The sequence below is a fragment of the Pinus tabuliformis genome, chromosome 6, assembly GCF_031772625.1.
Source record: "Pinus tabuliformis cultivar Carrire ecotype Pingquan chromosome 6, CPIR1, whole genome shotgun sequence".
In the NCBI taxonomy this organism is placed as follows: domain Eukaryota; kingdom Viridiplantae; phylum Streptophyta; class Pinopsida; order Pinales; family Pinaceae; genus Pinus; species Pinus tabuliformis.
This window is the reverse complement of record NC_142292.1, coordinates 116251214-116268291: the sequence shown is the minus strand read 5'-3', so window position 1 is coordinate 116268291 and position 17078 is coordinate 116251214. Positions and strand designations below refer to the sequence as shown.

Below are 17078 nucleotides of genomic sequence, written 5' to 3'. Positions count from 1 at the left end.
CCGTATGAAGTTAGGAGAACTAATTACCCACCTCAACCATGCCTAATGTACTAATGGCTTGAAATCCTCATCATTCATCCATAGAGGGTAAAAAAGGAATGGGATGGGACCCTTAAAATCTTTCAATTCGAAAAGAAGGTTTAGTGTGCAATGGTTGGAACCACCCCAAACCAAATGAAAGGAAGAGAGAATTTTTTTGAACCAAAAGATTACTACTTACTAGGAATTGATCCAATCTTGTAGCAATGTGTCTAGGGCCAGCCCTTTGTTGCTCCAAGTAGATTTTGAGAGTTTAGGATTGATATTGACTAGGTCCACCTGGGAAATCAAATCCTCCATCTTTTCTTGGAACTGATCTCTTACAATACTGTTGTTGGGCACCAAATCTGCATACTTTTTTCCCTCCATTTTCACTCTCTCTCTCACTCTTTTGTATCATTAATATTCATTAAATGCTCTAAATGCACGAGGTAACCCCCTTTAATTGTCTTCCTGGAATGCTTAATTAATGAAGTAATAGTCATGGGGATTTTACCTATGCGAGTTACTAATTTTGTCATTTCCGCAGATCTGGTGGTCAAAAGGGTCACATTTGCAAGATCATAGGAGCAACTCCAAGCTTACGACACCATCTCGGCAATGTTGTAACAACATAACGAATTCCAGGCCTATTCCAAACCTTTCTTGTCCTCTCTCGGCAATTAGTTTGGCCATTTTAACAATTGTATATTTGTATACATTAGTTTCCATATTTGAGGAATGATTTTCTCTGAACAATTGTATAAGAAGGGTTTCAAGACTGTGAATCGGGGAGTTGTGCAATAGATTCATATTGTAACAGAAGATCGTTCTTTAATTAAATACAAGCTATTTTGTTGTTCTCTCTGTAAGCTGTGAATCCATCACAGCCCTGGTTAGAGAGTTGGACTCACCCTTCTAATCAGGTGCTGCGTTATTTCTATGTGTTATTATTTTATTTTTGTTGTTTATTTAATTGTTGTTACAATACTCTATTTCAATTGTTGTGAATGCTTTTATAATTCTGCAATTTTAACAGTTGTGATTGATGATTGGATTGTGCCATTGTTACCTTGAAACAGTATACACACCCGAATTGATAAATTAATGTGGAAAAGGGTTGAATAGTTATTCACACTCGGACACCAACAACTGTCACCATTCTTCTCCAACTGGTGAATTTTAACCTTAAAGTCCCCTCCTAAAATGTAGTTGGAGTTGAGAAGGCTTTCCCTTTGTCCTAACAAAGAATTCCAACTTTCTACCTTTTCATGATACGTATTTGGCATGTAAATGTTTACTATGTCACAATTTTTCTTATACGGGAGATGAATCAATCTAGTGATGATCCAATACTGAGATTTTTCTTTTGGTAGAAGATTGGAGAAGGAAGTTGCCTGTAGAGTTCAAACTCCAACCCAAGTTCCCCTTGAACTTACCACCACTACTTTAGTCCCTTTTCAAATTGTTCTACGTTTTACTAGAGCTTCACACTCCCGTAATTTCATCTCCTAGAGGAGGAGGACATATGGATTCTTTGATCTACTTAAGCTTTTGATTGAAAATTCCATTTTTTTTATTGGTCCTCCCACTACAATTCTAGTAGATGATATTCATTATTTGGTATAATATTCATATCCCCCACCATGATGACAACTAGAGGAACTAGATTTCTTTTGATTTTAGGGAGTTTGAAGGAAGGAACATTAATCTCTGATTTATTTCCCTTGTCTCTATCCATTTTTGCATGAGTTGATTAGAGCTCTTGATTAAATTGCTTTCCCACTTTCCTTGGAGATTTCAGGGGACCAAAAATCCTTTACATTTCAATTTCTAATTTGTCATCAACTCAGGTGAGATTTCTCTACTTGTGGAGATTCAAAATCTTCTTCCTTTTCCAAACCACATCTTCTGCTGAGACATTTCGCACAAGGTCATCTTCTAGTTTTAGAACTTTATTCCCATCATGGGATTCACTATATCCCTTTTCTCCTTAAGTTTTCTCTTGTTCTTCAATCCTCTAAGTTTCTCCTTCATCCTCTTCATTTTCCAAGACACCAAATTGATTTGCATGTTGATAAATATTCTTCCCAACTCCTGGAGACAAATCTAACCTCACATTCGTAGGACCTTATGGAGGAGGAGGGACCCTTTAGAGGAAGGGGGGGGTGGGGCCGCTTGGCTCCTTTGGGGATTTTGGAATGTTTGTCCTCCTATTCTCTTTTGGATTTTACATTGACCCCCATCCTCCTGCTGCTTAAGTGCATCCACATTTTTAGGGCAATTCCTGGCAAAGTGCCCATAGCCATGACATTATTTACACTTTAAAAGGATCTGATCATAATCGACCCCTTGGATGAAAGACCAATTATCTAATGTGAGTTGAATTGCTTCTGGAAGGCCTTTCTCAAGGTCTACTAATACACAGATACGAGCACATGCATACATTGAATCTTTTGGTTCTACTTTATATATGTATCGTCCCAAGGTATTTTCCAATGTTTCTCAAAGTATCCTCATATCAATAGTGAAGAGGTAACTGAGGAAGTTTACCTATACTGAAACTACTGAGGGAACATTATTCTCAGGATTAAAATCCAGGGTCTAACGATCTAAGTAAAGACCTTGAGCATCCATGAAGTAAGGGTAACTCTTGAACATGAGATCCCAATCTTCTTTAAGTTCAAATAAAAAGGTGAAGAAACCTTTGCCGCAAAAGGCACACTCAATATGGCCTTTAACTACGGGTCTCCAATTTCTTTCCATCCACATTGTTAGAGATATTAGAAAAGGCCAAACCCCCATAAGTTGGCCAGCCAAACCTATTTCAACTAGACTGATAGCCATTGCCCAATACTTTTTTCGCCTGCACTTTCAGAATCCTATCTATCTCCTTCACAAAATTCTTGGGTCTGGTTTTCAAAGCCTTAGTATCAGTTTTTACAAACTCATTGAAAGTGATGGCTATTGGAGAAGGCGGTCGGGGGTGTAACATCCTCATTCCACATTTACCCAAGCTAACCAATCCATTGGGTGTTCCAAATGGAAAATCACATCAACCCATGGTATTCATCCACCCATGGTATTCATTCACCCATGGTATTTGCCCATGGTATTGTGACATCCACCCATGGTATTCATTCACCCATGGAATTGACCCATGGTATTGTGACATCCACCCATGGTATTTATTCACCCATGGAATTGGCCCATGGTATTGTGACATCCACCCATGGTATTCATTCACCCATGGAATTGACCCATGGTATTGTAACTTAAAAATACTATAAGTAACAAGTCGCATTTTGTAAAAGGACAGTTTGTCCACCACAATGTAGTCCTTACAGTTATTATCTGTTTTAATAAAAAGTTTCTTTGTGGTTTGGTTTATTGGGCATTCTACTCTTTTTCTTCTGGCAATTTCAATCTTTTAGATCTTGGGGGCCTCCCCCCAAGATCTGAATCAGTGGTATCAAAGCAGGTTACGATTCCATGGGAATGAGGGTTTCATGCATATTTCAGTTTCAAATTTTTGCAGCAATATTCAACAAACTTCAGGCACGCGCTGCCACCTCCACAGAGCACTTTCTTGGGCCAAGCAGGAAGAATTTTTCTTTTTTCATTTTTTTGCAGGAATTTTTTTTGGGCGGCGAGTTTGCAGATCAGATCTGAAACATTTGGTGCATTATTTACAAAAAAAAATACCATATCTAGATTCCTTGCAAAAAAATATCAAAATTCAAAAAAAAAAAATTAGCTGAATTGGCGTCTGGATGAGAGAGGTATCGCTGATTTAAAATCAACTATGTTGTAGAATTATTTATTTATTTATTTATTTTTTTGACGACAACTGGTGGATGAAGACTCTCCTATCATTATTTGAAGTTTTTGTACAGAATTTCAAAAAAAGGATTGTAGATCTAAGCTCCTCTTGAAAAATCACCCAATTTAAAAAAAAAAAAAATGGGTCTAATCGGAGTTCAGATGTGGGAGATATCGCTAATTTAAAATCAACTATTTTCTTAGAACTTTTGTGACGGCAGAAAATTGCAACGCGAATATGAAATTCTAGAGTGTCTAGATAAGGATTTTCAACACATGGGAAGATGCAAAATGGTCCTTCTACTTCCAAAAACAGGTTATAATAAACATTCTAAGTTATATTCATCGAGTTATGTCCATTTTAATGTTGGAGCAGCATTTAGAGCGGGTTCCTGTTGGAGACGTGCCCTCCCACCCCACTTTAGTAGGCACTTGCTTCATCAACAACCAACAACCAACAACCAACATCACGGTTATGGGTCAACCACACAAAATCCTTATCATCGAATTCCATTTGCTAGGCCGCACACTGTTAGTATCATAGTTGGTCACAAGCATTACAGGGTATCTCTGTCCTCGGATCTTCGTTTTCATGATTATGGGTCATCCACAAACCCACACTTCATCGAAGTCCATTTGTTAGGGTGCACACTATCAGTATCACAGTTGGTCACAAGCATTACTAGGTATCTCTATCCTCGGATCTTCGTTCATCATGGTTATGGGTCATCCATGAACTCACACTTCATCGAAGTCCATTTTCTAGGCCGCACACTATTAGTATCACAGTTGGTCACAAGCATTATAGGGTATCTCTATCCTCAGATCTTCGTTTATCATGGTTATGGGTTAACCACATAAAACCCTTCTCTTCAGTGACTCTTCATATTCAACAAAGGCTTCGCAGGAGGGAACTTCACGCAATAGGGACCATTACTTCTTAAGGAGGGAGGAATGATCCGTATGAAAAATTGCATCAACCCATAGTATTCATCCACCCGGAATTTACCCATGGTATTGTAAGTGGCATCCACCCATGGTATTGTAAGTGACATCCACCCATGGTATTCATTCACCCATGATATTTGCTTGGTATTGTGACATCCACCCATGGTATTCATTCACCCATGGAATTGACCCATGGTATTTATTCACCCATGGTATTGTGACATCCACCCATGGTATTCATTCACCCATGGAATTGACCCGTGGTATTGTAACTAAAAAATATTATAAATAACAAGTCACATTTTGTAAAAAGATAGTTTGTCCACCACAATGTAGTCCTTACAGTTATTATCTGTTTTAATAAAAAGTTTCTTTGTGGTTTGGTTTATTGGGCATTCTACTCTTTTTCTTCTAACAATTTTCAATCTTTTAGATCTTGGGGGCCTCCCCCCCAAGATCCGAATCACTGAGGTAAACATGTGATGAGAGGATACTAAGATGTGATTCAACTTCCCATGTGTAGTTAAGGAAGTGAAACCGATATATTGAAACCAAATTGACCTTCCACACACGCTACAAAATCTTCAGGAGCCAACCAACCCTTCCAAGTGGCCAACCCCTGAGAAAACTTGACATTTCACTGAAATGGACCCTCATCCACTCCCATGACAAGCCATGCATGCGACTGAGGCTTTCCAGTCGCTCCCACAGAAAGGCATGCCAACGTTTGCGGACTTTTTCAGGCAGTTCTGTGCTAGTGACCCCAGATTCTGAGCCACTTTTTTAGGGCTAGGTCTTAGGCCACTGCCAAGAACTTCATGAAACTTCCAGAAATGAAAAATAAAAATAAAACAAAGATACTAATGCAATAACTGATACAATTGCTTAATCTGACCCCTAATATCCATGACATGCATTTCGTCAAACATGTCACAAATATGTAATCTACAGGTCATAATAACATATCTGAGCATACGGGTCTCATACTTATCTGAGATTTGTAAGGAAGCATTGTTGCCTTATCACAATAGTTACATTATCATCTATTAAGACATACATTCATTTGCTAATCAAAACATGATGAGATCCAAACATCAAGACTATCATAAAACATACTCATAACCAACATAAAACCAACAGAAATAATAAGGATATAACAACCATGAAAACCACATATGAACCAGTACATTTACACATAAAATACCAAGGAGAAGAAGCTCTTATTGATAAATGCAAAAGCCAACCAGGTATGGGATTTCCACGAACCGCCCGACCATAGATTGGCTGAACCAAATCTTTCTTTTAGCCAATCACCCCCATTCCATATTCAAAGCATGAATGTGGGACTCAAAACCAAACCAAACCAGGTTTCCTTAGGCTTTACTGCAATCCCGACTGATTCACTAGGCCCTAACAAGCATGGATGCCACTGGATTTCTCCACCTACACTATGAGAAATTTGTCTCCCTCCTAGACTCTAGGCTTTACCATATATCCCACCATTCACTGGTCGAGGATTCCTAGGCCTAATTGAGACTCCACCCTCCAGGCTTTACCGTATATCCCACCATTCATTGGTTGAGGATTCCTAGGCCTAATCGAGGCTGCATACCTCTAGGATTTACACATATCCCACCATTCGTTGGTCAAGGATTCCTAGGCCTACCGAGGCACACAAAATACAGCTTTACCATAATCCCACCTTCTCCATTCCAGGGATTCCTAGGCCATGTGTTCTTTCTTTCAAAGACCACCTCGCTTAGTTTCGAAACCATATGGAAATCCAACTCAACCAAATACAAGAGAACCCATCACATCATGGCTATCTGGAAATGGCAAGGCAAGGCTGAACTACACTGTCAACCTGGCAATACCTGCAAATAATTTCATTGTGCTACTTGTTCTTGTTATCTTTGCTTGATCTTTGCTTCCCTTTTCGTTCTTTTTCCTTCCTTTTCTTTCCTTGATCCAATGCTGAAGTGCTCCAAGAAAACTGTAAGTGTCCAAGAGAGAGAGAGAGAGAGAGAGAGCTCCAAAACTAAACTGAAAAAAGGTACCCACTAATCTTCGTAAGCCTTTTTATTAATGAGGCTTCTATTTTCTTCATTTTCCTCCTCACATGAAATCTGTGACCTTTCATCTTCCTTTTCTCCTAAATAATTTGCCAAAATGCCATTTTGCCTTTCCGAATCCTTTCCCATTGCCTTTTCCAATTTCCTTAGCCATAATAAACCAAATGAACACCCACACTAGGGTGTTTTGCCCAACATTCGGCTTGGAATAAGTGTCTGGTGACCATGGTTATTATTTGCCTTTATTAACTTTATTTACATGGAATTTTGACCAGGGCTATTACAAAACTCTCCCCCTTGGGGGAACACCATCCTCGTTGTTCAATGACACCTACAACCAACATGACAACATAACAACCATAATGAAATGACACCCATACCACTTATTGGAGCTTTATAACACAACTCATGGCGGTATTTACATCCATATACATATGTACATATACCAAAACATCACACCAAAATATATACCAAAAACATTCGCTTAACCAACAAATAGAGAAGGATACATAGCTCGCATTTAGTCTGCCATCTCCCATGTAGCTTCATTGGGGCCAAAGTTCTTCCACTGCACTTTAACCTGCTCGATTTCGGAACATGAGCATCTTTCTTTGCAAAATACACTGAGGTTCTGGTTGGAATTCTCCTTTTGGTTCCACCCACAATACAGTCCATTTAATCACATGATCAACATCTTTAACATACTTCTTAAGCAATGACACATGGAAAACATCATGGAATTTCACTGTCAGAGGTAGTGCAAGTTGATAGGCTACTGGTCCAATCCTCTCAAGAATCTTGAAAGGTTCACAAAACTGAGGTGCCAACTTGGCACATGATCCAATTCTCAAGGAGCTCTTCTTGGGCTTGATGCACAAGTACATATGTTCCCCAACCTGAAACTCCTTAGATATCTTGTTTCGATCTGCATAACTTTTTTGTCTGTCTTGTGCTGCCTTTAGATTCTTCTTGATTACCTACATTTCCTGTTCATTTTTGCCAACATATATAGCCCTATCAACACTCTGTTCATCGATCAATCCAAAGGATGGGAGTATTACAACTTCACGCATAGAGATTCTCAAACAGACTCATCCTTAGTGGTTCCTGATAACCATTATTCTAAGCGAGCTCAACGAGTGGAAGGTAGTTCTACCACCTCCTCTATTGATGCATCACATACATCCTCAACATTTACTCCAATATCCTATTGACCCTCTCTGTTTGTCCGTCTGTTTGTGGATGATACGCTATGTTGAACGCCAACTTTGTCCCAAAACTTGCAAACAACTCCTTCCAAAACTTGGAAGTGAGCTTAGCATCCTTGTTTGACGCAATCTTCCATGGAACACCATGTAACCTCACCACATCTCTAATGAAGACTTGTGCTACATCATTAGCTGAATATGTAGACTTCACTGGAATAAAGTGTGTTAGATTTGTCAACCTTTCCACCACAACCATGATGGAATCATGTTGTCTAGATGTCCTCGACAAACCTGTGATGAAATCCATGGTAATGACCTCCCACTTCCACTATGGAATCAAAATCAGTTGTAGTAATCCACCTGGATGCTTACACTCTATCTTCACCTGCTGACAATCCAAACATCTAGCCACAAAATCTAGCACGTCCTTCGTAAGATTCGACCATTGATAAAACTTCTTTACTGTTGCCAATGTCTTCTAGTATCCTGGGTGACCTGAATATGGTTTTGCATGTAACTCTTGCAAGATAGTCTTCTTGAGCTCATTGTTGTCTGGCACACATATCCTGTCCTTAAATCTAATCAAACTATTTGTTGTAAGATGATAGTCCACATCCTGATCACTTGTACCCTGCTATAACATGTGCCTAAGCTCTCTATACGTGTTATCCTGCATGTAAGATCTAACCCTATAAGTTTGTCCCATAAGAACTCATAACTGCTACATGATTCACTTGAATCCTCCTGGTAAGAGCATCTGCAACCCTGTTCTCTTTACCCTTGATGTACTTGATCTCAAATTCAAACTCACTAATTATGGCCAACCATCTAGCTTCTCTGGCATTTAGATTTGGTTGGGAAAATAGATACCTCAATCCACTGTGATCGCTCATCAATACAAACCTCGTGCTAAGAAGATAGTGAATCCACAACTTCAATGCATGGATGATTGTTGCCAACTTGAGATCATGTGCCAGATAATTTTGCTCATGCTCATTCAGTTTCCATGACTCATAGCATACTACTTGTCCTTCCTGCATAAGGACTCCGTCAAGTCCTCTCTTACAAGCATTTGTACACACCACACACTCTTTGTTCGAATCCGCTATCTTTAACACGAAGCATTTGTCAACAACTTCTTCAACTGTCCAAAACTTGCTACACGTTCCTCTGTCCATTCAAATTTCTTACCTTGCCTCTGAAGTGCATAATAGGATATGCAATCCGAGAGAATTTCTTGATGAACCTCCTATATTAACTTGCTGGCCCCATAAATGATCTTACCTCATCCACATTTCTAGGAGTTTCCCACTCCATGACAACCCTTATCTTTTATGGATCCACTGCTATATCTTCCTTGGAAACAACATGTCCCAAGTAATGCACCTCTGTCTGAAAGAAATTGCATTTACTGAGCTTAGCATACAATTGATGTTGTCTCAGCAATCTTAATATCGATGCTAAGTGTTTGGCATGTTCTTCCTCATTCTTAGAATATATCAATATGTCATCAATGCATACAATAACAAACTTGTCCAGACAAGTACACAACACTCTATTCATCAAGCGCATAATAGTAGTTGGAGCATTAGTCAAACCAAATGGAACTACAACAAACTCATAATGCCCATACCTAGTCTGGAAATTTGTCTTGTAAATGTCCTCTTCTTTAATGTGTACCTAATGATATCCCGATCTCAAGTCAATCTTCGAGAACACTGCTTATCCCTTCAACTGATCAAACAAGTCATCAATCCTCAACAATGGGTACCTGTTCTTGATGGTTACCTTGTTAAACTGCTTGTAATCAATGCATAACCTGAGAGTACCATCACTCTTCTTCACAAACAACACTAGTGCACCCCACAATGATACACTTGGTCTAATTAATCCCTTGTCAAGCATTTCCTTCAACTGCAACTTCAATTCTACCAACTTCGGAGTGCTCATCCTGTACGATGCCTTCGATGTTGGTGTTGTCCTTGGTACCAACTCAATAGAAAATTCCACTTCTCTATGAGGCAACAACTCTGAAATCTTTGCTAGAAACACATCTTGAAATTGATGTAAGATCGAGTACGTGCTTAATATCTCTGCATCCTCATCCTCCTTACTTTTATCACTATAAATATGCATTGCAAATAACACACACTCTTTTTTGCGACTACGATTTGCCTGCATAACAATCACCATTCTAACTGATGTCACCTTCTTCTTACCCCGCAAGACTCTTTGTTCTCCATTTTCACCCAAACACTCAATAACTTTGTCATAACAATCCACCTTGATCCTGTGAAGATATAACCAGTCCATACCCAAAAGCATACTATATGATCCCAATGACAATACATTCAAAGGTGTTGATGTAGGCATGCCATTCAACTCAATTACACACTCTCTTGCCCAATGATGAACTCTCTTCTTTGTACTTGTAGCCAATTGCACTAACTAAGATTTTGCATGCACTTCTTATTCAAATCACACTTATCCACCAAGTCAGGGTTAACATAATTATAATTATATCCAGGGTCAATCAAAATAGAAACAACTTGATCACAAAGCTTATTGTCTCTCTTAATGATAGATGCCTAATGATTTTCTTGCCTATTATCCAATGCTGCATAGATCCGAGGAATGCTCTGCCCAACATCCCCAACGTCTGCGCCTCCTTTGCACTTTAAATATGAGGCCTACCACCCTGATTCTGCGGACAATCCCTCTTATTATGCTCCTTACCACATGTCCAACACTGCAACCGTCCTGTACCATCACCTCTATTCTGTTGCCCTCTAGAATGTGACCCATGTCCCTGTCTAACTACATTGAACTTCTTGTAAGGTGCAACACTTTCTTTCTCTTCTGCATTCTGAGGCCTTGTTCTTTTTAGTTGCCATTTACCTTCAACTTTGTCTTTCCCTTTCTAACCTTGCTGAGATTTTGTCTTATGCTTTGACTTCTCATAACAATGCTTTAGTTTCCCAATAACTTCCTCAAGCACTCGAAGCTCATCATACTCAATGCTAATGGAAATCCACTGACAAATATTTAAACTTCAGCTTTCTCATCCTTAAGATATGGTACATACCTCAATAACTCCAGAAACTTGGTCGTATACTCCTCATCTGTCATAGATCCCAGCTTAAGCTCATAGAATTCCTTGGCTTTGTTGTCGTAGTACCTCTCTGACAAATATTCTTCCTAGAATGTCTCTTCAATTCATGCCAACTCAAGTCTTCTGTTCTAATGTCTCTCACTCGCTTCACATCTTCCCACCAAATGTCTGCTTTCTCTTTGAGGCTGAAGATAACTATTATGATCTTCATGTTCTTTGTGTACTCATGCAACTCAAAAAAATTCTTCATCCTAAGTAACCATGCCTCTGCATCTTCTGACTTCTTCAAATCTCCATCAAATGTAGGTGGCTTTGATTTCTTGAACTTCTTTGGCAAATATCCCTTGTCACTCCTCCTGTAAGGATGATAATGATGATGATCATAGTGTTTGTTAGAACCAAAACTAGAATAGAACTCGTGTCTATCACCTCTTGTATTTGGAGTATCTAAAAGCCCTCCATTTCTGATCGTGTCATCCTTATCCGACTTGTGCCCACCATGAGATCTACTATCATATTCCCCAGTAGTCTTATCCTCCTACCCATGGCTGATCTGAAATGGTCTCTGCCTCTCTAATTCTAACAAATTCTGAAGGATTACTACATTGACTTATGCTTGTTTCTCCTGTGTCTGAATGATCCTGTCATTATTTGCTTTGCAACTTCTTATTTCTGCCTTCAAACTTCTCAATGTATCTGCTAAGTCAGAAGAGTGCCCACCACCACGTTGTTCATCTGATCCATAGGGAGAATCATGTGAACTGTAGTCTACCATCTTACTAGTCATCTTGGATCTCTTTCCAACAAGTACACCATGTCAGCTAAAACCAAAACATAACATAATCAACATACCTCAGTATAGTTCAGGGGAGAATATGTCATTTGCAAGATTGACTAGATTAGCACGATACATATATAATCATAATCATAACAACATATACACATCATTTCAACCATTATCTAGTTATTAATGCATGACCATATCGACCACATACCATGATCTCATGCATGACAACTATCACCATGTCAATGTATGCATAACAACATATAAACATTGACATGCATAACCAACATTTACTCATGATGAACATATCCAACATCAACACCATCAAATTTCACATGGCGACACAACTCCAACCATGACCATCGCCATGCATACACAATAAGCACATATACCACAAGCATAAAGAACACATATGCAACTGACGTGTATGCATGACCAACACACAACCCATCTAGTCCAAGGGGTGAACTATTCTCTGGTACCACTTTGTAACACCCTCCTCCCACATTTACCTAAGCTAATCGGCCCACTGGGGTAAAAATGTGACAAGAGGCTATTATGATGTGATTCAACTTCCCATGTATAGTTAAGAAGTGGAATCGACATAACGAAACCAAACTGACCTTCCACACATGCTACAGAACCTTCAGGAGCCAACCAACCCTTCTAGGTGGCCAACCTCTGAAAAAACTTGACATTTTGTTGATCTGGACCCTCAACTGCTCCAATGAAAAGCCATGCATGCGACTAAGGCCTTCTAATCGCTCCCACAACAATGCATGCTAGTGACTGTGGACTTTTTTAGACAGTTCTGTGCCAGTGTCCCCGGATTATGAGCCACTTTTTCAGGGCTAGGTCTCAGGCCACTGCCCAAAACTTGATGAAACTTTCATAAATGAAAAATAACAATAAAACAAAGATATTAGTGCAAGTGACTAATATAAGTGCTTGATATGACTCCTACTAGCCATGACAAACATTTCGTCAACACATGTCACAAATATGTAATCTACAGGTCATAACAACAAATCTGAGCATAAGGGTCTCATACTTATATGAGATTCATAAGGAAGCATTGTTGCCTTATCACAATAACTGCATTATCATCTATTATGACATACATTCATTGCACATTCAATTTCTAATCAAAACATGATGAGATCCACACATCAAGACTATCATAAAACATACTCATAACCAACATAAATAACAAGGATATAACAACCATGAAAACCACATATGAACTAGTACATTTACGCATAAAATACCAAGGAGAAGAATCTCTTATTAACGAATGCAAAAGCCAACCAAGTATGGGACTTCCACGAACCACCCGACCATAGATTGGTTGAACCAAATCTTTCTTTTAGCCAATTACCCCCGTGCTATATTCAAGCATGAATGTGGGACTCAAAACCAAACCAAACCAGGTTTCCTCAGGTTTTACCACAATCCCCACTGGATCACTAGGCCTTAACAAGTATGGATGACATCGGATTTCTCCACCTACACTGTGAAGAATTTGCCTACCTCCTAGTCTCTGAGCTTTACTGTATATCTTGCCATTCACCAGTCGAGGATTCCTAGGCCTAATCGAGACTCCACCCTCGAGGCTTTACTATATATCCCGCCATTCACCGATCGGGGATTCCTAGGCCTGATCGAGGACACGTACCTCTAGGCTTTACCGTATATCCCGCCATTGACTATTCGAGGATTCCTAGGCCTACTGAGGCACACAAAATCCGGCTTTACCGCAATCCCACCTTATCCTGTCTAGGGATTCCTAGGCCATGTGCTCTTTCTTTCGGAGACCACCTCACTCAGTTTCGAAACCATCCGATAATCCAACTCAATCAAATACAAGAGAACCCATCATACCATGGCTATCCGGAAATGGCAAGGCAAGGCAGAAGAACACTGTCACACCTAACAAAACCCATGGCAATGACAACAAGAGAACTAAAACCACACATGCATGTACCATGCATGCCAATTCTAGCAAGGAAATCACACATGCAATTCGATATCTACAAATAATCCCGCTATAGCTGCTTGTTCCTGCTATTCTTTGCTTCCCTTTTCCTTCTTTGTCCTTCCTTTGCTTTCCTTGATCCAATGCTGAAGTGCTCCAAGAAAAATCTAAGTGTCCAAGAGTGTGTGTGAGAGAGAGAAGAGAGAGAGAGCTCCAAAACTAAACTGATAAAAGGTACGCATTGATCCTCATAAGCCTTTTTATTAATGAGGCCTCTATTTTCTTCATTTTCCATTATTTTCCTTCATTTTCCTCCTCACTTGGAATCCATGACCTTTCATCTTCCATTTATCCTAATTTCCATTATTTTCATAAATAGATTGTCAAAAATGCCATTTTTCATTTCCAAAGCCTTTGCCACTGCCTTTACCAATTTCCTTAGCCATAATAAACCAAATGAACAGCCACACTAGCATGTTTTGCCCAACATTCAACTTGGAATAAGCGTCCCATGACCATGACTATTATTTTGCCTTTGTTAACTTTATTTACATGGAATTTTGACTAGGGCTGTTAGGGGGACTGATCCCCTGCAACGGTAGTCATTTTCAGAACCAAGAGTGAGCGCGCAAAAAACCTAGTAGAGTCTTGATATTTTTAAAATTTTAAATGTATTTTTTTTTTGTAAGCTTGACAAGTCTACATCTTCATCATGTCCAATATATCATTCCGATTGGGGGAGGGAATTGAACTGATGACTTCACATCAAGGAGTGCTTTAAGAGAGCACCCGATCGCCATCTATCCAAGACCCCATGGACAAATGTAATTATTATTATGTGTAACTCTCTCTCTCTCTCTCTATATATATATATATATATGTTATTTTTTTAAAAATTTTGATCTCTAATGTTTAATAAATCTAGTTTTAATATAGATCTAAACTAATTTTTGAAAAGTGCATCTATATTTTGGAGGGAAATTATCCTATTCATAGGCACATAGCAAACACCAATATTTCTCATCATCATGTCACTTTGAGAATTAAACTTGGGGTGACGGAGATAACAACCATCATGTCAATAACCCAAAGACAAAACCACATCTATTTTAAATAGAGAGAAAATACTCTTAATATTCATATATATAAAATTATGATAAATATTTATATTTTTCGAAATATCATTTTTTTTAATCCATATTTTTACTACAAAAAATGCCAAAAGAATCATTTTTTAAAACCATAGTTTACTTCATGTACTATTATATTTTCTAGTCTAATTTACTCAAAATCTGTAGAATCACAAATTTAAATTAAAACCTCTTCACAAATCAAATACCCCTGATTTTTCAAATACTAAATCAATATATAATAAAAACCAATTTTAAACCGCAAAGATAAAATTTGGCGAAATATTTTTAAAAAATTCTAACCCACAAAAAAATCCAAAACATAATGTTTACACGATATTTTTTTAAGAAATAAATAAATATTTTTAAGCTTGATCATATAGAAATTCGTAAAAATCTCTATTTTTCTTTAACAAATATTTTAAAAAATTCACATATATAAAACCCTTTCGGTTACAGATCGTATTCCACCCTATCGCTCTACCTAAAAAGTCCTCGAATCCATAGACCCCTTTCGAAGGCTAAAGGAATTGGAGGTGACTAGTTTCTGTAAAAATATAATCTACAATTAAATAGTTTTTTGAACATTGGACTCCGCCTACGCCAAGTAAGGAATAACAGAATCAAATACAAACTCTTTATATATTACAGCCATAATCGCACCCAGGCATAGAAACGTTTTTCACTTTTGTCTTTCATCTTCGAAGCAGCAGAGTTTATTACACAGACGTTTGCGATCAATAGCGTGTTTCAACAATGGAGGTATCTAGAAGACCTTGTGCTAAACGATGGATTCCGCTCGAAGCCAATCCTGAAGTGATGAGTCAGGTAATTTCATACCTCCGTTTTCTTCTGTTTTTGAATTGGATGCTTCTGAAATTTCACAAAAACAAAATCGGTCGACAAAACCAATAATTAAACTGGTAGAATTAAAGTAACAGAGCAACGAGCTGCGACAGGCTTCCTGCGCCTGGGCATTTATGCCAGGGTTGGCAAATGCAATATATTGGGTGGTCGGATGATCAGGGGTGTAAAATGCCCATACATTGGATCTGTTAGTTGCTCAATATCAAGGACATGCATTGCTATGAAATTTAACCCATCTGAGGGCTGCATATGCTCTTTTTGGAATTATCTAAGTTTCACCGGTAAGATGCGTTTACATTCTAACAAGTGAAATAACATTTTTTGGGAGCAGCTGCTAGTGTAAGTCATTTATGCATGACCCATCTCTCATGGGTATTAGTCTAATGATATTGATCTTGAATGAATTTTTATAACCCATCTCTTATGAGTGTTAGTCATAATAACTGTAATTTTAAATAATTTATTTAGCACTCATTACATGAGGATGTTTGCCGGGTTTGAGTAATTATTAGAATAGTTCCTTAATGCATGACCCATCTCCCATGAGTAGTAGACATAATGGCTGATCCGTAATAATTCATTTTGAAATATGCACTCATTGCATCAGGATGTTCAGAGGGTTGGAGCAATCATTGCATGTGGTGCTCACAGGGTCTGAATACTCATTTATTTTCATTTTCATATGTTAGTTCTGTGTTATACTTATATGAGAGCATTAATAAAAAAACATGCACAACTGTCGCTGTCAGCAAATCCTCTAGGCCTTTGTAATCATAGTTAAAAGAAGCTTTATGAAGTCGTATTTTTACAGTTATTTATAATATGACTGTCATCCTCAAATCTTTTGGTGTTGCAGAAAAGGTTTAGTAGCTTTGTTTGTCTGAGTTTAGGATGGTGCCTATTTGCTGTTGGCCTCTGAGATTCTGACTTTGCGATGGAGGTTCGTGTCTAACGACTAGGGAGAACAAATTGAAGGAAATTTAATATTAAGAATCTTCAACTTTAACTCATATACATGCCTCGCAATGTCCTGATTTAGATGGCTACATGCTGTCATATTCTAAGGTGAATGACTCTAATGAGATTTGCTGCAACAGAAACCTTGGAATTTTGTTAGTGATAAGGATGTTAGATCTGGTCAT

The 17078-nt window shown here is 38.4% G+C and overlaps 1 protein-coding gene across 2 annotated transcripts in view; it reads left to right on the top strand.

Annotated features, from left to right (window-relative positions):
- The first annotated feature begins 15588 nt into the window (after positions 1-15588).
- UCH3 (ubiquitin C-terminal hydrolase 3) overlaps positions 15589-17078 on the top strand; it is a 93213-nt gene continuing 91723 nt past the window's right edge. The window contains exon 1 of one of the 2 annotated variants that reach the window (XM_089414457.1): positions 15589-15897. In XM_089414457.1, coding sequence (XP_089270583.1) covers positions 15826-15897 — 72 coding nt within the window. In that variant the 5' untranslated portion in view covers positions 15589-15825. The remainder of the gene's footprint in view (positions 15898-17078) is intronic. The other variant, XM_089414458.1, reaches the window with a different exon arrangement.